Genomic DNA, 23,642 nt, shown 5'->3' with positions numbered 1-23,642 from the left:
TATTTATGAGCAAATTAAATACTTTTCTATGGATGTTCTGTCATGACATGAGACACATACCCCCCCCCACATACGTGCAAAAAATAATGCTTATACTGGATTGTGCTGTTTTCCTTTCAATACTATCCTAATCCCTTGAATATTAGATTTAAATATAATTTACACAGTAAAAATTCTAACAATAATTACAGTTAATTCTCTTTTAAAAATGATATTATTAAAAAAGAATTTGTAAGGGGGGTGTTGGGGCTTGAAATTACTGTAGTAGGCCTACGACTCAAAGCTACTGTAGGGTGGCATACTGTCTCTAATATTCCTATATTTTGAATTTATTTTGTATTTTGTAGCTTTGATTACAAAGTATTTGCCTAGTATCCTAATGCTAAAACAGCATTACAACAGGTCTGTCATGGGGGGAAAAAATCATCCACCCTCACCTTACTAGCTGCTTTCTTGATCGAGCTCTCGGGCGACCAATTGATAAAATCTACCCATTAGAGGGCGGGAGTAGGGGAACGTCGGATCGGAGGAGGGACTTCCTTCAGAGTTGAACTGGGATGGCAGGCAGCTGCGGGGCTGACACGTAACTAAAGTTAAAGGTGGTATGGAGGCCTCGTCGGGGACTTGAGGTTTTAATTTCCCGTAAGCTTCTTTAAATTGCGTCGGGAAAGTTAACGTCTGCAAGGGGAAACAAAGACGCAAGCGGGAGTCGTCAGCCTCGCTTTGTGCTGCATTTCAGCAGCGCGTAGCTGGAGTTTGACGTGAAGTGAAGCAAAAATCTGAGCGGCTACTTTGAAGTCACAGGGGAGAGTCGCGAGTGGATGTGGCTGTGGGAAAATAATGTAGGTTATACAACGGCAAATATTAGCACTTAACACGTATTTTCTGCTTGGAAATGCTCGGGGAGTGAGGGGAGGAGAGCTTCTTCGGTCTTCGCCAGTAGGTAAAAAGTTGAGTCGGAAGTTTCCAGCACCAGAGACGGGCTTTTCTCGAGCATTCAGCGGGGAGGGGTGCGGGTCCAATATGGGAAGCGGGGTGTGCTCCCGGAGGCAGCGGAGGATCTTCCAGTGTCTCCTGCTGGTCACCGTGGTCTGCGGGATTATGTACGGGGGGATGATATCGTATGAGATGCACAAACAGCTCAAGAGGACTGAGGCAATGGCACTGAAGTACCAGCAACACCAAGAGTCACTTTCGGCACAGCTCCAAGGTAAACACAGTGACAGTGATGTGATTGAAGGTTGTTGGGTGACAGAGGTGAGCGTGAGAATTCGGTCTCTTTTAAATAGCGAATAGCACGCGAGATTCCACCAGCACCAGCAAAACTGCAATTTTATTGTTGTCGTTTTAAAAACACGCGATGATTTAATACGAACCACAGTTCAGTTCGGCATCCAGTTAGCACCTTAAAACTAACTAACTAAACTACGCTTAGTTAGTCAAAGTGTCTTATTAAGCTAAATAAACAGTGGGTGGTGGTGGTAGCTTGCAATGCCAGGTACAGCTGAACGTTTAAACTTGATGGAAGTCTTATTTGTGTGTCAAATGCAAGAATAACTCCACTGAAACTGTATGTCTGTCATCTTACCTAACTATAGACTGGAACTTCACAAGCTGTGATTTACCAGAGCCTGTCTTTGACCTATGGCCTTAGGATGCCTAATCCTGTGATAAACTGAGCATATGACTTCTGGTTGCCATAGGCCTACTGGCTGTAAAATTCAACAAAGAGTTAAACTGGCTGGACAGGTCTGTCCTTTTGGCCTACTGTAAAATGAAATTATACCCCCACTCCCAGAAGTGAGGTTCACTGCTGACTGGAGGACACACACACACACACACACACACACACACACACACACACACACACACACACACACAGATGGTTGTCTTGTCCCTGGGCTCACCTCAACAGTATACAGATTAGTATATTTTAAAGTCATGAGGTCAGCTAGAACATATCCTGTCAGCCATAACTGGAGGTACAGGAGGAAAGAGCACAGTCACCTCGGTTTTAAAGCAAAGGTGTTCCAATGTTACATAGAGTACTGGCTTGTTTTTAAAACCATTTTAGGGTTCAGCCAGCTGGGTGCCGCGCCATCTTCGTAGTGTGTTGTCCGCATACTAAAGTCAGTATTGTTTGCAACCCTTTTGATTTTGGTGAGCCGTGAAAAATGGCTGCTACAATTTCCTGAAACCCAAGTTGATCAAGACGCTTGTTTTTGAATTTGAGTTTTTGAAATTAATGTTTAGTATTATTGCTTGAATTGAATTAGCATTTGGATCACACTTTAAAATATAATGAGATACCTGCATTGTAAAGATCTGTTGGTATGAAGTCACCAGTTATTTAGTTACAGTAATGAAGCATTCACATTTGAAAATCAGTAGCTATAGACTAATTTATTTGCTTTATTGTATGTTTGTAAAATAGTGACACACGTACACAATAGTAGACCTAGGGAGACATACTTTCCTGAAATACTGGCAGAATGTTTCTATTAAAAACCTGACTTTTAGCTTCTTGCATGCTTCCCAATCTACAACAGATTTAATAGTCTTGTCCTACAGTAACCTCACAGATTCACTCACTCCATATAAACAGAGACAGGATGTGAGCTTTTGTGTCATGCCATTATGCCATGAGTTTAAACTTAACAGCTGGGCGGAGAGCCCGCTACATAGCTTCATCTAGAAGGTTTGTGCCCACATCAGAGAGTCAAATAGTTTGTCAGGGTTTAAGCCCAGACTCTGTAGAACCTGTTAATTTAATGCAGCCTTTGATCCACCTACCCAGCAGTCATCTCTCCCTGTCGTCCACAGCTTGGTCCAGCAGATATACCATGAAGTTGTTTTTAAGCTCCTACCTATCACGTTTGTTAAAGTATATGCATGCACATAAGCCAATGTTTTTTTTGTTGTTCTTATATAAAGCACTCTGTGACAAATTACATTGTTAAACAGAAAATCTGACTTCATAGAATTTGGGTTTTAGTGGTTAGGGTGCCTAGAAGTAGGCCTGTAACAATTATTATATAATTGTCTAATCGCAATTTTTTTTTAAATATAATTGTGGTTTCTTTGTTTAACCGCAATTAATTGCTAACATTAGCTAAGGTCCAGAAAACTATATAATACTGTACTATTGTCAATTTGATGTTCATTTAAGAAGAAAATACAATGTTTTTAGGATAATAAAGAGGCGTGGTTTACTTCATAGGCTGTGTATAATATAACCAAAAGATGTATCCTTAAAATTTGACTGAAAGAGACAATTATATTGTTAATTGCAATAATTTCTGAGACAATTAATTGTACAGCAAAATTAGGAATTTTTACAGGCCTACCTAGATGGCAGCCTTATATGAGAAATGTGCAAGTTTCTGTCATACTTTTTATTGTCCATTTCTAAGACAAAGAGAGTTAGCTGAGGACAGCTGTCCCACATATAACAAGACAAAAGAACAAACTGCTTCAAGTAAGGCAGTGTTCAAATCCCGTCTCAACTGAATATCTGTTTTCCTAGAGATAAGTGGCTTCTTAATTGGTGCTTTTCCATTACATGGTACCTACTCGCCTCGCCTCGACTCGCTTTTTTTGGTTTTCCATTACGAAAAAAAGTACCTGGTACCTGCTAACAGGTACTTTTTTTTTTTTAGTACCTGCTCAGTCGAGGTTCCAAGCGAGCTGAGGCGAGCCGAGAAGGTGACGTGAAACCCTGCAGGCTGCTGATTGGTCGGAAAGAAGCGTCACTGATCACTGCATTGCTAGCGAGAGACGGCATTTTTAAATAGTTTAGACAGCGGTGTTTTTTTGCTGCCGGAGGCTCCACGCAGAGCTTTCTCCGTAGCATACAAGTGGCCTGATGGTTATACTGGTGCGCTGGTGTGTACAGGTGTACTGGTGCATTTTATTTTTCAAGAAGCTGCAGCCAAGTTGATGTATCCAGAAAAAGAGAGTATGACAGTATAATGTGACACTTTAAATAAAGAGGGTATGCTTAAACTTCATTTGTATCTCTCAACTTGTGCACGACACCCTTACTTTCATTGTGAAGCAATGGATCATTTAGTCAATCACAAGGCCTGGGCCCCTTGATATCCATGGCTGGCTGTTTGCTGTTTTTTTGTGCCCTATATTTAGAGGTGGGCCATAGCTTGGGGGCTGTGAGCCAGCTGCATTGATTCACTGTTGCCCACTATAACCACAGGCTGGCAGTTGTCATTTAAAAAGATCAACTGGCACTTTGAGTTTTTGCCTGCACTCCCCACCCACCCAGACGTATCGTTATTTATATGTGATTTGCAAAACATTAATCAAATGAAACGATTGCAGCCGTCTCTAAATGATTGTTGTAATATTTTTTTACATCACCAACGCTGTTGTCGCCTGCTGTGTATTATAATGAGCGCTCTTGTCTCAACAGTTGGAATGGTTAGTTTTTATCCATGAGATAAAATAAATACTATTGGTCTTTGAGTTGGAATGCACTTTCTCCCTGGATTCAACAGATGATTTGGGTGTTTTATGTATTTTTGAACAATAATGAAAAGTTCAGGTTTGCTGGCAACATTCAGATTATAAACTAGCAGCTCATATAAATATTTAAACTAAATCACTCCTTTTTGATTTTAGAATTTGTTACTGGAACTTATGTAATATTGTTGGGTCTCAAATGTCCAAATCTCTCTGCCCTTCAACCTTCATCTGGCAGTCCATTATTTGGTTGATAAGAGGAACACCAAAATAAATTCCCTGTATGTGTAAAAAACGTACTCTGCAATCAAGCTTTTCTGATTTGGAAGTAAGTGTCATGCCGGGTTCCCACCTGTCTGGAAAACTGGGAACTCACACCACCCAGCCTTTTTCTTCTGAGTAGCCTTGGGTGTTAAAAAAGAGAACTCACAGATTTCTGTGTAGTTGTATGTATAAGTATGGGTTTACTGGGTGGATTATGTTTACTAGTAGTTTTGTCATTTGTAATACATATTTGGCTTCTGTGACCTGGATCAGCTCATGTGTTGTGGCCCTGTGCAGGGCTGGATGTGGGTTTAGAGAAGATTACCTTGTGTGAGTCAGATTACCTGTTAAAGACAGTAGTCCTGACACAGCTCAGGTGTTCTGCGAGCTCTTTGGTCACCCAGGCAAAATAGATACAGCATTCATGCACTCCCTTTCTAAAGTGAACTGGTCTCCTCTGTTTGTATGTGTGTGTACACAAGGGTGGGAGTGTGGACACACTCACACTCACACTCACTCACTCTCACTTGGCCAATTCTAACCAATCCAGTCTTCTCCACATCTAAACCAGTAGGCCAGTAAAGGTCACCACCATAGAGAGCTCCCTTGTTCTTGCTCTGCCAATGCACTTTCATCCCACCTAAGGGAGATGCTTAATTGGTCTAAGGCGAAACCCTCAAACAATAAATGTTCATGTCCATGCTCGCTGAGGTGTGAACGAGATAAGGGTTAGTGTGAAGTGAATCGTGTAGATGTGTGTTTAACAGCTCTAGGGAATGTTGTTGCTTGTTTTTAGGAATAGTAGTCTGGTCTTACTAAATTGAAATTTAAACAGTGGAAACATTCATTAATGACTGGTGGATTCAACAAGGTAGTTTTTGAGGTTGTATTTGTGATGTCATATTGCAATTATTCATATTGCTTTGAAATGCAGATTAAAAATAATATGCATTTTAATGATTTTGGCCATTCATTTATTTATTCCCCTCTTTACCTTACACATAAACATAAATGACTTGTTAATGTGAGGCAAATTGAATTCCTGTATGAAATGCACTATGTAAAATATGACTTTACCTTGTGGCACAATTAGTGTGTTTTAATATTCCAAATCCACATTGACATTCTTTCTACACTGTAGTCTCTTTGTAGCTGTTGCCCTGCTTGTTCTTGTTGTCACCTAAAAAGCGGGTGTGTGTGAAGTGGCCTGAGCTGAGCTGAGCTGAGCTAAGAGCAACATGGCCTTATCTTTGGCCAATTCTCACTGCTGAAAGGGTGCAGAGCCTCCGACAAGTCAAATTAAACCTCCCTAATCTCATGTATCAAGACGTCCATCTGATCAAGCTCAGAGAGGTTTAAAGGAATCCATGCAGTCAGTTCCTATCTAAATAAATAATTTGGAAAGACGTTTGTTTGAAGTTGTTGGATTTTGCCATTTTTACAATTATCAAACCTGAAAGTTACATGTTACTTCTGAAACGGTCTTATGATGTTATAGCATCATAGCCTTGTAAAACTTTGTATTGTCAACACTGAAAGTCATGGCAGTGTCCATTGATGGCTCAGAGATTATAGTGTAGGTCATAGTCACAAATCTAGTTAAACATATTATTTTATAATGTTTATAATAATAAAGTATTTGTATAGCACCTTGTGTTCTATACAAATGATAAAAAATAAAGATGCAGAAATAAAATCAGCATTATTGTAACCTGGTACAATGTTTTTTTTTTTTTTTTTTTTTTTGCATTATCCCTGACAAACAAATAAAAAAAAATAAACGAGACGGATACACCTAGGATTTTAAGTACAGACTTGATGTTCGTAGCGGCACAAAGAAGTTTCTTGATCTGCGCATGCAGGTTTTCTGGTCCAATGACAAGAATCTTATTTTATTCATTTTTTCAGATTTTAATCAAATAATCTTTGTGGACACCCAGTATTTCACATCTGCTAGACATTTAACTAGACCAGATTGGGCTTTATATCTCAGTATCATTTGTATAACGTGCAGACAATGCACCACCATGTCTGCAACGTTGTATGATTCTTGACTCAAGGGAAGCATATACAAGGGAACTTAGATTGGACCTCTGCAAGGCTGTATTGGATATAACCCACTGCTGAAATCTGTATATCAAGATGCCTTGATCCACTGTATCAAGTCTCTAGGCTGCACTTAAATCCTGTAAAAGGAGACTGGAGCAATCTCAGGCATCTGCATTCATTAAATGGTCATTTGTGACTCTGAGAAGGTTTCTGTGCAATGATCTTTCCAGAAACCTTACTGCCTGACATGGCTTCCAGAAGCTGTAATGAAACTGTCTTTTCTAAGAGTTTGGCTGTGAACGCATGTTTGGAAAACAGTCTGTAGATATTGTAGATGGAGGGATTAAGTCCAGGTTTATTGAGAAGAGGTTGAACGCAGGCAGACTTGAAATAGTCAGGGACACAGCCGGTAGAAAGGGAAATTGAGCACACGGAGCAACCACATTCCAAACTTCTAAAAACCATTTTAAGGCCATTACATCAGCTGAATTAAAGGAGGGTTTCAAATGAAGCAGAGTCCTCTAGTTTAAGAGAAACTGGGGTGAAATGGCTGCAAATAGCACAATTTGGGCAGGAAATGTCTATGAAGGAAATCTTGGACCTTATACCTTCAATTTAGTCTGTGAAAAAGGCTAAAATCCAGGTGTGTGTGTGTGTGTGTGTGTGTGTGTGTGTGTGTGTGTGTGTGTGTGTGTGTGTGTGTGTGTGTGTGTGTGTGTGTGTGTGTGTGTGTGTGTGTGTGTGTGTGTGTGTGTGTGTGTGTGTGTGTTAACAGCTACAATATTGCACCTGGCTCAGTGGAGTCTTGTGTCATTCTAGCTGGTTGGTTTCGGTGTATCTTCTTAAGTGAGATCACCCTGGAACCTTGAGATGAATTTTTGCTAATTCTCTGTGCCCACATTTGCTTCTTTTACCTTCTCAGTTTTGTTATCCTTTTGTAATTACAAGCTTGTAATCAATGATTTTTTTATCTAACGTTAATCCTGGAATCTGTTGAGTTGGCACTCAGAAGGAAGTATAGCCACATCATCAGTTAGACTGCCCAGCCCCCCAACCCAAGGCAGGAGAGTCACAGAGAAGAACCTGGAAGAAGAATTTTTTTTTTTTTGTTACTTTTTTAAAAGCTGGGTGAGTCAGATGCTTTTTTTTTTTTTTTTTTTTTTTTTTTTAACTGAATTTAGAGTTGGTCCATATTTTCCAATTGAAGTAGTAAGATAATGCATTTCTTGAACAAATGAACTGATGAAGGTTAGGTGCACAAAGTGTTTAGTATCAAAGTGTTGATGGTCACTTGGTGCTGATCAAAACAAAGTTACACATAGTTGAATGGAACTTCACTCATAAACCATGTGGCCATAAATTCTTATTCTCTCTACTTATTGAATGAGTTGCAAATAGTACTGTGAGAATACCATTTATAATGGCTAACAAATATCTGTTTAAATGGGATTGTACTTGTATGAAGTAGATCTACTCCTTTTTAAAATTCTGTTATCACTAGAAAGAATTTGCAGATTAAAAACAATAACACAACACTAGTGCGTGTGGCCTAGAAAAAAGGTAGGTATTTCACGTATATGGGAATGGTCTGTATTTCGTGTACAGCCCCTTTAAGTATAAGCAGAACATTTTAAGATGTTTGCAGTAGAATGCTATCTCATTGGAATATTTTGAAACATTTATCTCCCCTTATCTTTCTTCCTCTTTTGTTTCATTTGGTGGTTGTTATTTGCTTCAACCTCCCTTCTGCCAGAATATATACACACACACACACAGACAGACACACACACACACACTGAGTCTAGACAGTCTCACAGGAGTTTTCTAGAAACTTCACCTAGTAGATCAGCCTATCAGCGAGGCTTCATTTGAAAGAAGAAAAACAAGGATGGGTAGGGCAAGTGAATGGAGCAAGTTGACAAAACAGACCCGCAGCCTGCAAACCGGCCATTACTTATTCATTTGTTGCATTGTTTGTGTGTGTAACTATCTGTTGCATCAGCGTCAGAACAGTGTATGATGCTATGCTATCTCCACTTTGCGGTCTGCTGCTACAATGACCCTAATTCCCACAGGGGATTGAATGATGAAGATGAAAAATGGAGGGAATAAAAGAATCTGCATGACAGTGTGTGTTGAGTTTGGAGGAGGACAGCTGGAGAAGTGACTGTAAGAACTAAAGTAGGATCTCAGTTACAATAAGCATACTGAGTCTACTCTCAAATACTCTCCTATAATTACCCATACTCATGGTTGTACTATTGCTTGTGGCTGACACACCCACCAGGCACGTAAGCAGCCTGAGCCAAACTAGTAGTATTTGTAAATACTTTTTGCAGCACCAGCCTTGTGAGGAATACCACAGCTTTCTGCAATTGGCGGAGCTGTCATGTACTGAGCTGACAGTCTGGTTGAATACATAATCACACCTGGCTCTCATATCAACCACAAAATGTATGTCCTATTTCTGTACCTCTCTAAGATGAATGTCAAAGCGTTTGTGAGTGTATATGTTTAGTGCGGTGCACGTTTGTATTACAGTTCTCTTTTTGTTTAGCTTACCTTCCACTCGGCCCAAACAGAGTTCAAACTGCTCACTAAACCTCCTGTGTTTTCTCTCTCCATCTCCTTCCCCTTCTGTTTTATACGTTTAGTGGTGTACGAGCACCGCTCCAGGTTAGAGAAGTCTCTTCAGAAGGAGAGGTTAGAGCACAAAAAGGCCAAAGAAGGTGAGAAACATAACCTCTACGCTCAATTACGACTCTTAAATTATGTCTCCATTTAAAGGAGCTTTGAAAAATTAATATCTCATTCTAAGAGTGCATATCACATATCACGAATATTAGCCTGCAGTATACTATAGTTTTTACAATCTTTGATTACTTTATTATTGTAAGTCACATTTTGACTAAGGCATCTGCTAAATAAAGGTTTGCAAATGAATTGCAACGTGATGTAATGTAGTGCAAGTATTTCACAAGTTTAAGGGTCATTATTACTGAGTTTTTACCCACCGTAACTATTTCACAACACCATCTGCAGCAGCTGTGCTGTGTAGAAGTATAATAGTATGGGTATTTTATTTTTGAAATAATGTGTAAGAGGACTTTCACATTCACATTTTTGTGAATAGACCGAAGTATTAATGGAAAAAGTGTGTTTTGAGTTTTTATGGCATTTTCAAGGCATCAGAATGAACGTCATGCTTATGTAAGTCAGCATCATAGTGTTGTGCTTTTTCCTCCATAAAAAACATATTTTTAATTCTTTAAATTGTGCTATATTTTCCATCGCATTAGTTACAATGAAATTCATCTTGTAAAGAAAAAAAAAACTAAAATAGACCTGTTTCTGTTTCCTAGATTATCTGGTTTATAAACTTGATGCACAACAGTCACTGAACAAGGAGAAGGTACTGTATGTTTCCACACAGCTGCCACCTCTGCTATGACTAAGTATCATTTGAAAATATCTTTGAACTTACTCTTATAGACTTTTATATAGTTTAAATTGTCTCTTATCACCTGTCCTCCATTGTTTTCTGTCTGCGTGTGTTGCTTTGTTAAATATCGCTGCTGCAATTTCCACTATTCGCTATAATTCATCTCTACACCATTATCCGTTGTGACATTACCAGTAAGCCTGAACTACAGCAAGTAGTCACTAGTTTAATCTTTCTCAATAACTGCTGAAGTTATTGAATGTTTTTCATAACTTTTGTTTTTATGCTCAAACAGCAAGACTCCGGCAGCAGATTCAATTCTCTACAAGTGCAACATCAGATGCTAAAGGTATAACTTATTACAATCCCCTCATACACAAACACATTTTTACACTGTAGGTTTCTTTTATTCTTTCCATTAACACAGACATCCTCATATTAACCTTCTTTCTTCCTGTCATCTTTTGTACACACTTTCTCTGACCTCCTTCCTCTCTTTGGGGTAAAGTTTGTGTGGGGGAAGGGTTTACAGTTCTACTTTGTATGCTTTATATTTGCTTTACATATTGTCTTATGACAGTAGTCTTCCTTCTTTGTTAGAACCAGCATGATGACCTGAAGAAGCAGTATTACAATCTGGTGGAGCAGCACCAAGTCCAGAGCGAGGACCACAACCGGCTGCTGGACCAACACAAAGAGCACTATGAGAAACTGCAGCAAAACAAAGAGTTGGAAATCTCCCACCTCAAAGGTACAGATGGTCACACACACACACAGATGTGTTACTGTATTTTAGCACCACTCAGTTACACACAAATACATAGTACCAATGCAGTGTAGCTTTCTGTACTGGTGTCATCATTAGACATTCTTACTTTGTCTCCATCTTCTGACTTAATAAAATACTGCATGTCCGAAGTAGTGTAAGTGCTTTATGAGCAGACCTTCAGATCTACACTAGAAAAAAAAAGGTTTTGTTGTATTGTACCATTTTTAGTATTTAGTTGAAACCGTCCTCTCCTTCAAGCCTTACTATTTTACTTACTTACTTACTTACTTACAAGTGGTTCTAATTATTTTTGGAAATGTTTTGCAGTGCAACTTCTGTTAAGATGCATGCTCTCTGTTGATGTGTTTGCTGTTTGTCATGGCAGATAATGTATATAACCTGAAAGAGGAAAATAAACAGCTGAGGAAAGCCCACCATGACATTCACACACAGCTACAGGATGCACAGGTGAGACTAAACATGTTCCATTTAATGATTTGTCATATATATCTGCCAACTTCCTTTTTAGTATGAAGATACATACAAAGAGCCTCATGCAGCATCATTCTCTTAATTTTCTGTTAAGTGAAAAAAGTAAGAGAAGTCAACTCCAGATGCACGTTATTAACCGTCCAAATCCGCTGTTTGTTATTAACATAGGTAACGCCCCCCTAAACATTATATAGGGCAGGTGTTGTGCCACGTTGTGCTACTCTGTTACAAGTAAAAGTACTGTATTTAAAAAATTGACTTAAGTAAAAGTATGTAAGTATCATCAGAAAAATGTGCTTAAAGTATTCAAAGTAAAAGTACTCGATGCAGAAAAGTTGTCTAATCATTTCAGCTGGACTTGTTTATATTGTTGGGTAGCTTAATTTATGATGAACCATTGTATTTTATAAACTACATGTGTTTGGTGTGCAAAAATCTTAATTTGTAAAGTAACTAAAGATGTCAGATTAATGTAGTGGATTAAAAAGTAGAATATTTCTCTCTGAAATGTAGTAGAGTTGATGTAGAAAGTGGCATGAAAAGAAAAGACTCAAAGTACAAGTACTTCAAATTTGTACTTAAGTACAGTACTTGAGTAAATGTACTATTTTACATTCCACCACTGGGCATTACTGGAAAATCCAAAACCCAGCAATGGCAAAACATTTGTGATGCTGTTAATGCTGTGTCAGCATGTAAGCCATTCAAAAGCTGAGCGCACTCAATATAATCCAAGGGTTTTTATAATCTTTATTGGGATTGATGGTCCAATAGTATTTCTTTAGGGCACAAATTTAATAATCCAATCATTAGAATGACTCTAAAACATATAATATTCTAAATTGGATTATATGATATTCATGCATTCTTTTATTTTCCTCAAATTTTAAGCTTATGTTTGCCTGCGTTAAAAAAACTATTTGTGCACTGTGAAAACAAGATTTTCATTTCTCATCTTGGTCAGAGTGCTCTCTACCACTCTTAAAACAAAATTCTTACCTAAGAGAAGAGCAAAAATAAGAAAACCTTGGTGAATGCCAAAATATCAATGGATACTAATAAAATGAAAAGAAATCGTGGTTATGAACAGAAAAAAAGAGGACATTTGTTCATATAACAACCTACCCACACAAGTCCCGATGTGCGTTATCTGCCTCTCTGAAATGGAAGAAATAAAGTCATTCGTGAAAAAGGAATGGAAAAACCCACCTTGACTTATCTTAAATTTTACTTTAAATAAAAGATTTTAGGCAGGAAATGTAAGCTTTACATAAAGATAAATTGTTCATTAATGCTTTTTGGTTGCACTTGTGCATCCAGGTTCAGCATCAGGACCTGAAGACAGCCCACAACCAGCTCGCACTGACGCTGGAAGACCACAAGAGTGCGCTGGCTGCAGCTCAGGTAGGACGGCAGCAGCAGAGGCGCAGTCTCCTTGTTTACTCTAGTCACTGAATACAACAGCTGATTGAGGCTGAATTGCTGCGTCACAAGTATTTTGGTCACGTATTTTTTTTCCTCCTGTCAAATGTTATTACCTGGAGTAATCAAAGGCTTGAGGAAAGATTTTTGACATGTAGATAGGCTGGAGAGTTGTATTTTAATTTGTCACGAGAATGGGTTTGTGTGTTAAGCATGTTATCAGTAAAGCTACAGAGACTAGGGCGGTGTTAATGGAGTAAAACAGCCAGGTGATGGGGAGTCTCTGTAACTGCTGTACAGGTTGCCAATAATCTGAATGAGCTGATAAAAGACAAGGTCAGGCTTAAAAACTGCAGAGCAAGTCCTGCTCTGCACTCCTCATCTTGAACCTTCTCAATAAAGCAGAAGAAAATGTTTATTGCAGCAGACTGTATAATCCCTCAGTAGAGACGAAAGAAAGATGCCCGTGGGCGCCTAGGTAGCTCACCTGGTAAGAGTATGCGCCCATATACAGGGGTTCAGTCCTCGACACAGCGGCCGCGGGTTCGGTTCTGACTTGCGGCCCTTTGCTGCATGTCATTCCTCCTCCTCCTTTCAAGTCTAAGCTGTCCTGTCAATAATAAAGGCCTTAAACTGCCCAAAAATTATCTTTTTTAAAAAAAAAAAAGAAAAGAAAAATGCCTGAGGTGTGTTTTTTTATTTTTTTTTTTATTTTTTTTCTCCCTGAGACTGGCCTTTGAATTGCCTGAATGGTTTATTGAATATACAGTGTACAGTGCTCTGCTGATTAGTTTGAAATGCTTTTCTCCTCTTCGTCTGCACTTCATAGATACTCACTCACTCACTGACTCACTCACTCACTCACTCTCTTCTCTTTTCCTCTCTCTTTCTGTCTGTCTGCATTTGCAAATTTATTTTAAAGCCTGTCCTGCTTTCCATCAGTGCTTCTGGTTGGCCGGGCGCACACACATACACACAACTCTTTCCTTCCCTCCAAGGGGTTTGGTTTAGTCAGGGCTGTCAGAGCAGTACATCTAAAGCACGTTCCAGCCAATCAGCCAGAAATATATAATGGGGAAAAGGGGAGGGATTTAGGAAGAATTTAACCCTCTGGCCTGGTTGGAAAACATTTGTGTATGTATAAAGGATGGTGTCCTTTTTAATGGTATAATGGTCTAAACTGGATGCTCACTTTGAAAAGAAATGTCTGTATCGCCAGAGGAAATGGGGAATGTTAAACTTTCTACAAAATCCTTTTTCAGATGAAGGCGAGTAAGTGGCTAAATACTGTTAGTGTCTGAACATTGGCTGTGTATAACACATGTATGTTTTGCTTCAAAAGCTATTTTTGTTTGTTTTTGGCATTTGAGATTGTATTTCCTATTAGCTAGGACAGCTTGTGTTAAGAGAACATTGACCATTTCACAACTTAGGCTTCTTTTTAAACTGGGAAACAAGGTTTTGTAGAAAAGCATGCTTAAATGTTTACCATAACTTAAATACCACATCAGCACTAGTATTTCAAAACAATATTGGCCTATTCTGTCACAAGCCCCTGAGGGACTGAATGCTGAATACTGAGAATCCCGCAGCATCACACGATTTTCCCAGGATTTTCACTGTTAGCCAACCTATGTATGTTTTACCCTTCAGTTGCAGGTGAATGAATACAAACAGCTGAGGGAGTCCCTAAACAGGGTGCCAAATCTGAGACAGCCTGAACAAAACCCTGCCCCCCAGCAGCCGCAAGCTGCTGCCATAGCACCCGAGTCCCAGCAGGCCACAGTACTCAAACAGCCAGACAAAGAGGATCCTGCCCATGAGGACAATCAGCATGATCACCAGGACACAGAGTCCAGGGTAATGTGGGATTCTTTAGATCACTTTATTATGAAGACAAAATGGCAAACACACAAATCCAATTATTTCTCTTATTGCTTTGTCCTCAGTTGGACCATCAAGAGAAGGAGATTCATGCCCAGTCCGAGATCAAGTCCCAGCCCACCGTATTCCAGCACACCTTGTCAGACAAAGAGGAGGATGGAGAGGGAGAGGCTGAGAGGAGGAGGGAGCTGGCAGAGGAGGAGATGGCTCAAGCAGGACAGCCTCAGAAGCTGGAGGAGGACCCGGACCAACCACAGGAGGAAGAGGAGGAGCCAGAACAGGAACAGCCGGACGAGAACGCCTTGGACCGACAGAGACGCCAGCCGCAACTGGTCAGAACTGGTTTAGAATACTCAGTCTTATCTAGGCAGGGTTAAAACAGCCTTGAACTGGCTTAAATCTTCTGCATCTCAGTTGAGTATTACTAGTTTAGAGTGGTGTGGTTAAGTTTTTTTCAAAATAGCTTAATTGAGCAACATAACAAACCTTGTAATCATAAATTAGTCACGTGTGTCCTTGCCATCTTGGGGACACAGCTACTGCTCACATTAAAGTGCTAATCATCATTTTTCTTAAATCCCAGAGAACCCTGAATAATTTACAACCTTTCTTCAGTGTTTACCTCTTTGATTAATGACAGCTTGCTCATGTGTTATGTTCATTTTTCGCTGCTTTCATTTTCATCTATGAAACTTTTCCAAAGGATGAATTATACCTCACCTTCAAGTTAATGTCTCAAATTAGCAGCAACTCTGTGTCTCTGATTTGCTCAGATTTTTCCCTCTTGCTCTACATGTTGGTCCTTTCGCATTTATTTGTCTTCTCAAAAGGGCCCCCATTCGGAGAGGCATCAGGACGGCCAGCCGCAGAAGGAGGCGCCCGCCCAAGGAGAACGCGTGAAGTCGGCCTACGAGCAGCAGCAGGAGCAGCAGCGCCTGGAGGCTCAAAGGGCCGAGGAGCGCAGGCAGATCCAGCTGCGCCAGGAGGCCCTGCAGCTCCAGAGAGACAAGGTGCTGAAGGAGAGGGAGCAGAGGCTGCAGCAGGAACAGGAGAGAGAGCAGCGGCAGCACAGGGAGGCCGACAGACAGGAGCAGCTGCTGAAAGAGGAGCACCAAAGGTCAGATTTCAAATCAGAGATGGAATCAATTAAAATCAGGTGCAGAAGGAGTTTACCCAAATTACAAAAAAAGGTACTTTCACGCTTAAACTCAGAGGTATCAAGCAATGCAGATAGATTCCAGGTTGTTATGCCAATACAAATAAGGTAAACGCAATTTCATTTGTCCTGTTCAAATCATTTCAAACTATTGTGCAATTTGATGTAATTTGAACACTTTTCAACTATTGACTTGACAAGAAGAAAGTGAAATGAACTGACCCAAACCTGGTGCGTTTTATCTTCAGTCTTGAAGTTGCTACATCAGCTCAAAATCTGCATGGGGAAAGAGAATCAGTCAGCCATGGCTGTCGGATAATAATCTTTTTCTAAAGAAATGTCAAAAGGAACACTTAATAAGACAAGCATTGCATTGATTAACCTAAGCAGTAATAACAATCTCCTTCCTGCAAACTGGAAGTTGTAATTCACTGTTTGCCACTCAATTAATTATTCTCTAATCCTGGCAGTGGCACACACATTCATAATCCAGGAGGAAATATTTGACGCTTTGATTAAATGTGGGCAAAGAGAAAGAAAGAGAAAACTCTATGGGTCTTTATTTGATGTGTCTACTTAACAGCAAATTGAAACCGTTCTAACACCCAAACGATATACAGTATCTTATGAATAGGGCTGGCTACCAAATTCGATACTTTTTAGGCACCGACCGAATTGCCCCTAAAGTATCGAGTAACTCTCATCGGCGTCACTGAGCCAATCAGCATGTAGCATGCTTCTACCAATATCTAATAATGCTGGTGATTGGCTGTCTAACGTTCCACGTGGTAGAGACACGCAGGAAAAACTCTACGTTACGCACAGAGACGAGGCTCACGTAGCAGGAGCTGGAAATAAATAAAAAGATTTGTGCCCTAATGTACAATTGGGTCATTTATTTTTGTGTTTATAAAATTGGTATTGAAAATCATTTAAGAACTGGTATCAGTACCAGTATCAAAAGAGTGTGAACGATACCCAGCCCTACTTACAAATATGTATCGATGGCTCAAAAGAAGGCTGAACAAAAACTGCTTCATGGCAAACAGTAAATGTTTAAACCCACAGTAGTACAGATGCATATTTCTCACCATTTCGGTTTGGATGTGGCTCATAGTGCCCGTGCTCGTCTGACCGTCCTGTACTGTCATTGCTGTCATTAGGAAGAGGACGGAGTATGAGAACATGGACAACGACATTGTTCAAGGAGAAGAGGACCCACACACGGACGATGAAGGTGAGACGGGAAGATTACCAGTGTAAAAAAACAGTCAGATACTCGAGAATGTTAATCATATTACCAATATAGCATACACTATTTTCTGAATTAGGGTTTCTCGTATTAAGAGTTCACAGTTGCGGTTGGTTCATATTTAGTGGATATGTTTGTATGTGTTAACAGACGCTCACATGTTACATGAGGAGGAGGAGAATCAGGAAGTGGATCACAGAGTGCCATCCCATCAGCAGGTGTCTCTCCGTCCCGCTCACTCCCGTCTGTTAACTCGTGTGTCCTCATCATCTGTCTGTCCTTTCAGCTCATTCAGTCACTTAACATTCACACCAGTGTATCATGTGTCATACGTCCATTCAGCCATCCAACCACAAATTGATTCTCTCGTCCTTCCTGCCCACTGTCGTCCGCTGGCATGTTCATCTCCCCTCTATCCGTCTTCCACTTGTCGGTCGACCCAGTGATTTGTTAAAGCTTTTGAATACCAACAAGGCAATTAATACAACATAAGAGTGCACTTACTGCCACAGTCGGTTATAGCTGCCAAACATATTCAATTACAAATCCTCCACGTGACAGTTTTATTGCATGCATTTTATCATATTTCTTGCTCTTATTCTTATATTAATATACCACATATGCAAATATTAACATTACCATTATTATTGTATGTTTTCCTTTAAAGCTATAGTGCGTAGTTTCTGTTGCCCCCATGAGGAATTCTAAGTAATGACAACAAAACTGTTGGCGTGTCCACATGCTATGAGCCTTCCGTGATCGTGGAATGTAGCAGACGTTCATTAATAAGTAAAAGTTACGCACTAAAGCTTTAATCTCTTTAAGTCAGTGTTATGTTACTATGGTCTCTTCTTCTGTAGGGCGCTGGAGTTGGCGAGCTGGACCCTGAGGACGACCCAAACAACCAGGGAGAGGACGAGTTTGAGGAGGCCGAGGACGAGCGGCCACAGCACAGGGTTGCAAGGGAGGAGGAGGAGGAGGTGGTGGTAGAGGAAGAAGAGGAGCCGGCAGCGCCAGCCCAGCACAAAGACCCCCACCCAGGACCCGAACAACCTGCTGTGGAGGAGGAGCTGGTGGTGAGTATAGGACCAGAGGAGAAACGGTCAAATACACAGAAATGATATTCAGCATCAACAGAACTAACTACAGAGGTCACAGTGCTGACATCTGTAAACGATTAGAGGTTGGGATGGAGACGGTGAGAGTTTGGGGAATAGAAGAAACCACAGGGTCTAGGTAAAGAAATTATCTTTACGTGGGGTTTCCACTTGTGTGTGCGTGTGACTTATGTGCGTTCAGATGGCTGGAAACCCAGATCAACAGGAAGACACGCTGGATGACCAGTACCAGGAGGAAGTAGAGGACGAGGTGTGTAACTCTCATGCTCAGATGAATGCTGTACATAATGAGTAAAGTACAAAAATACAAAAGATATGAGGGATCAAAAAGGGCATGCAGGAACGGACTTGCCGTACCCCGATGACGTAACCAATTGTTTATTTTTTTTCCTTAAGTGATTTTCTAATGGTATTCTTTTGTCTCGTTGTCGGTGTCCTGAAGGCCCAGGAGGACATAGCTGGTGGGCAGAAGAGAGAGGACGAGGTGGAGGAGGATACGTATAACGAGGAGAACGTAGAACAGGTGGGTTCTTCTGCGGGCAACCAGAGACGAGAGGATTTCTAGTTTTTCCTCAAGTCAATGCATTTTATTCCCTCAACCCAAAACTGGTAATGCTTATTGAATATTTACTTTCAAGGTGTCCAGGTGGTGCATATGTATCATAGAAGATGTATAGTGCATCTCCTGTCACCAAGACCCTAGTCTATGTCCTCGACGTTTCCTTCTGCTTTCTTTGTGTTGGAATGTTAAACTCCGGTAGATTTATGAGGATTATGGTTAACTGCTCCTCAGATCTCTGCACGCTAAATTGAGACAGCTGCTAGCTAGACTATCTGTCCAATCGGAGTTCTCTCTCGCATGACTATTTTACAGCGACTCCGTGTGGAGCTTAGGGCCGCATATGACGATTGTGATTGGTTTAAAGAAATGCCAATAAACCAGAGCACGTTTTTCTTCCATCCCGAAATGCTGTGTGGACTAGCCAGATCCTCCTCTGCTCAGCAGCGTGTGGAGGGTTCGGCAAAGCGACACTACCACGACCCAGACGTCAGTAGAAGTCAAGTACCTATTTATACCTTCACATAATGCTACAAAACAAAACCTATTTACTTAATATTTTGAAAGAGAAGTTGGGAATTTTTCCCAGTCACTTTGTCTTGTTTTCTTGAAACCAGCATCCAGTGGCTATTAGCAGGCTGCATCTTAATGCGTTTTCACAGTTTCCAAAATTAGCCAAGCTGATTGTCTGTTACCAATAATAGTTAATATCCATTTTTATTACATAATTGGGGAATCCATTTTTATTCTCTAGGATGTTTCGTTGGTTCCTATCTTGAGTAACATCACACCATGAAACGGTAGAAAGCACCTGTTGTACACGATAAAATGTTTTGGTATCACATCCGTAAAGTAATCTTTACAACAGTGACGTATTAGCTGTATTGGCTACACAGGGATGAAGATGTGCTGATGATGCGTGCGTGTGTTTTGCCATGTAACTTGAATCATGCGTGTGCGTGTCCTTGTAAATGAGGGAGATCAGGTGTTGAGTCTGTCGAGGTGTCGGGTCACTACCTGGGCTTGGTTTATTTTATTAGTCCAAAGAGGAAATTTGTTTGAATGGAGAAGCTCAAACCCATTTTAGAACGTTGAAATAATAAGCTAATGTTTTATATTTACTTGTTTACACAATGTTGTAAAATTGGTAATGTACGCTGGGTTGCTCTTGAGGTAATTTTAAGAAGTGATATGCTCTTCAGTGTTAAGTAATGTACAAACTTTGATAACCAGCAGCCCAGCTTGCTGAAGTGTCCTTGAGCAAGACATTTGACTCCCTACTACGTTCTGTTGTGCAACTGACCCTGACTCCTGACCTACTTGGAGAGTGACATTCATTTATTTCTAATCCCTAGTTTTTAGCCAGGAACACTGTACTGTAAGGTCCATAGCCCCCTCGCTTCTTTAACTGACTTGTGTTTCATACTCTGCCGCTGACCATATTAGTGAACGTACTTATGTCCCGCTGTAATTTGAGCTCTGTGGAGCTTTTACTTCATTCAGCTTCATTCATCCGCTGTTGCACAGTTGGTTCTAGCGGAGATGTTTCAGTTGAACCTTTGCACAAGGGTCACTACTTCCATTTATTTACAATTAGAATTGAAATCCTGTGTGTTACAGTCCTATAGACAGATTAGCAGGAGAAACATGCTAGTGTATTAGCACCCTATTTCCCCGTCACAAAGCATAGATTCTGTGGGGATGGAATGTTTTTGCATGTTTGTCAATTGAATAGAAAGGGTAGCTTTGTAATGCCTACATACTTTGTTGTCTCTTCTCCTAAACTGTGAAATGGCATGACATCTGAAATGAGTTTAGAATGCAAACGGATGTATAAAAACAGTATGTTGGACCTGGAGGTAAACATGAATTCCAATAATATAATTTCCACATAGGTTAAATTGTGTCCATTAAATAGTCTTGTTGTTGTGTGCTTGTGATTTGCTCCAGGACGAAGTAAAAAAACAGGAGAGACCAGGACAGGAGGAGGATCACCACAGAAAAGAGGCAGAGAATAACGAGGAAGAGAATTACGAAGAGGAAGAAGAGGAAGTAGAGGAGGACACGGCTGGTCAAGAAAAGGGAACCAACCGGAGGGCAGAGATGTAAGACGGATGCAGACTTTGACCAGTTGCAGTGCCTTTTCGGCATCCCTTAGAGCCTATCAGGTCTTCTTTCCCTTGTTTCCCAAAGGAATAAAACCAGCCCTCCATTCAGAATTCCAGTTAGGAAAATTGGGATATTATGCCTGGAAGATGGAATGCTATTCCAAACACTGTGGGGATGGAACTCAGCAGCTTACACTGTGGAAACGGACAGAATTTGTCAATCTGAAATGGGATGTATGCTGTATACTGTATATTCATTTGCTTTTCTGTCTACTCGCACATCTGCCTGATTGCCTTTATGGTTCTGTTTTTTAACAGCAGACAGAGAATGTATTTCTTTCACGTGCTGTCTTTGAGTATGTTGGAAAAAAAGCAAAGATAAATTATGTTATTCTGATGTCCTCGTGTTCAGGCCTTTATATGTATGTTTTATGCAAACCGTATTCTTTGTAGATCTCAAATTGTAATTTACATCTTGCATTCCAATCGATCAAGTCGTTTTCTGTTATTTATTGTTGATTGTAACAACTCTGACAATCGTTAAAAGAAAAAGGTGCAACATTACTTTTTTTATTTCACAGACTGAACTAGTTTGTCATAATGGCTTTTTACCAAGTTGTTAAGCTGATACACAGGAGTATTTCCACTGGATATATTTTGCAAATGCCAGTCAAAAAGACATTTCTGGTGAAGCCGTTCTGTGCTGAAAGTGTCACAATGACATGTGTCTTTCCGTTCTTGGAAACCTCTTTTAGATCTTAGTCATTTTACATTTGGAAAATCATTTCAATAGGACAGGAGAGATAAGAGCATGCCACTTAGTGCTAAGCCTCTTGCATACTGCTTCAGCATAGCCTTAATTGGAGGGCTACTTTTTTTGTCGACTGCTGGTATGGATTAAATTGACAAAACTGATGCAATTTACTGCAACATCTTTAGTCTACTGTACAATGTATAGTAAAACAAATGCTGAGAATGTGTATGTTTTTCCACCAGTTATATTTGATACAAATAAAGTGGGATTTTGATTGTATTAAACCATGTTTGCCACCTGAATGGTGTGTGTGTGGAGTAAAGAGGGCAAAGGATTTCAGGTAATTGCGATTGTGTTGTCTAATACAGTTTAAGGTTGACCGTAATCCGTCTCCAGTGAAGGTTTACCTACCTGAAGCTACTAGCTAATAAGATATTAGGGAGTGGTAACTCAAACCCTAAAGTTCATTTTAGGATGTTAGCTGCCATTTAGTCTTGAATATCAGTAGAGCTGTCTTCGGAGTTAAGAATTGGGATGTGGTCTTTAGTATTTCTACCTGTCCATCCTGCCTGTGGAGAAAAACCTAAGATGAAAAAATAATGGGATGAGCAACCTAATGTTTTTGAACATTAATATGCATTCCCCCAGCCTGCTGCTCTGCCTTTGAGAAAATGAAAGCTCAGATGGGCCAATCTGGAATCTTGCTCCTTATGAGGTCATAAGGAGCAAGGTTACCTCCCCTTTCTCTGCTTTGCCCGCCCAGAGAATTTGGCCAACCCATGAGAGAGAGACATCGTGGTTTTCAAATGAGCAAAGTGGCCTTGCCACCTTGCCCCCCCGTCTCTCCTCAATAGCTACAGACACAGAAATGGCACATCCTAAGGAAAGCTCATTGTGGGACTGGCTCTAGTGGCTGTAATTCTGCACCAAGGCTGAATTTCGGAAAGAGACTTCAGATACAGTATTAGGGGACCGCTAAGGTCTATATAAAAGCATCCAAAGAGCACCACGTCATCGGACCTTTAAATGAAAAACACCAGTTGGATCAATGGTGTTGGTAACGTTTTGCTACCAACACCATGTTGCTTTTCTTCTTGTGCCATAGCACTTTATAATTTCTGTTTATAAATGCACTATAGATGTTTATTAATTGTTAATATATAATTATTCATTTATTTATATAAAAACTGTCAGTCATTATAAAAGCAGTTCTAATGAGCTACCATCTAAAGAAAAGCTGCTTCTTTACTACCTTAGCTTTGGGAAAGAATATGAGATACTAGTCCTGGAACTCCTCGCTCCAACAAAATTAAAATGTAGAAATCAGGTTTCTGGTGTCGAAAAGTTTATTAAGTATAGTTACGCTTCTGTTAACACTGTGGTACTAACTTGTGATGATTTTTCTATTCTCTGGTTCCAGCTTTATAATTTAAGGCTAAGCTGTTTTTTCTGTTGTTTTTTTTTACATTATTATGTATTTTGGTTTTGGAACACTGTTGACACAGACAAATGAAGCAATTCAAATATGTCACTTTTGGCTCTATGGAATTGTGATAGGCAAATTTAATTTAGTTTCTGACATGATGGCAAAATGATGAATTGGTTAATTAAGAAAATAATTGGCAGATTAATTGCATACCCTGGTACGTATTACCGGTAATGGCATGTCCAACTGCTGACTTTTTTAGGAGACTCAGACTAAGGCATGCTACAACAATATTCGGTTACACTTTACTTATATCTACATAAGAGTGACATGACACTGTCATGATCGTGTCATAAACAAACAAGTCATAAACATTTATGACATAACGCTTCTTTTAGTAAGTGTCATTCGGTTTTTGTCATGACAAGTTAGGGTTAGGGTTAGGGTTCATGTGTCATGACAGTGTCATGT

At 40.0% G+C, this 23,642-nt stretch overlaps 1 protein-coding gene across 1 annotated transcript; it reads left to right on the top strand.

The window, feature by feature from the left end:
* Positions 1 to 527: 527 nt before the first annotated feature.
* On the top strand, positions 528 to 22,029 carry golim4a (golgi integral membrane protein 4a). The gene is made up of 16 exons (XM_028574563.1): positions 528 to 1,210; positions 9,444 to 9,518; positions 10,152 to 10,201; positions 10,527 to 10,580; positions 10,832 to 10,982; positions 11,386 to 11,468; positions 12,813 to 12,896; positions 14,568 to 14,774; positions 14,864 to 15,130; positions 15,629 to 15,915; positions 17,118 to 17,191; positions 17,357 to 17,424; positions 18,067 to 18,282; positions 18,506 to 18,574; positions 18,767 to 18,847; positions 20,834 to 22,029. The coding sequence occupies exons 1-16, from the start codon at positions 1,024 to 1,026 to the stop codon at positions 20,990 to 20,992; spliced, it is 2,112 nt and encodes a 703-aa protein (XP_028430364.1). The 5' UTR covers positions 528 to 1,023; the 3' UTR covers positions 20,993 to 22,029.
* The last annotated feature ends 1,613 nt before the right edge of the window (positions 22,030 to 23,642 follow it).

This window comes from Perca flavescens, chromosome 3, assembly GCF_004354835.1.
Source record: "Perca flavescens isolate YP-PL-M2 chromosome 3, PFLA_1.0, whole genome shotgun sequence".
NCBI lineage: Eukaryota > Metazoa > Chordata > Actinopteri > Perciformes > Percidae > Perca > Perca flavescens.
This window is presented reverse-complemented; position numbering and strand designations above follow the sequence as displayed.

What these genes read in the sequence shown, in the direction of transcription:
- golim4a (XM_028574563.1), top strand. Translation starts at nt 1,024, where the DNA reads ATGGGAAGCGGGGTGTGCTCCCGGAGGCAGCGGAGGATCTTCCAGTGT. An exon ending in GTGCGCTGGCTGCAGCTCAG is followed by an intron (nt 12,897 to 14,567) that starts GTAGGACGGCAG and finishes TTTACCCTTCAG; the next exon opens with TTGCAGGTGAATGAATACAA. An exon ending in ACCAGGACACAGAGTCCAGG is followed by an intron (nt 14,775 to 14,863) that starts GTAATGTGGGAT and finishes CTTTGTCCTCAG; the next exon opens with TTGGACCATCAAGAGAAGGA.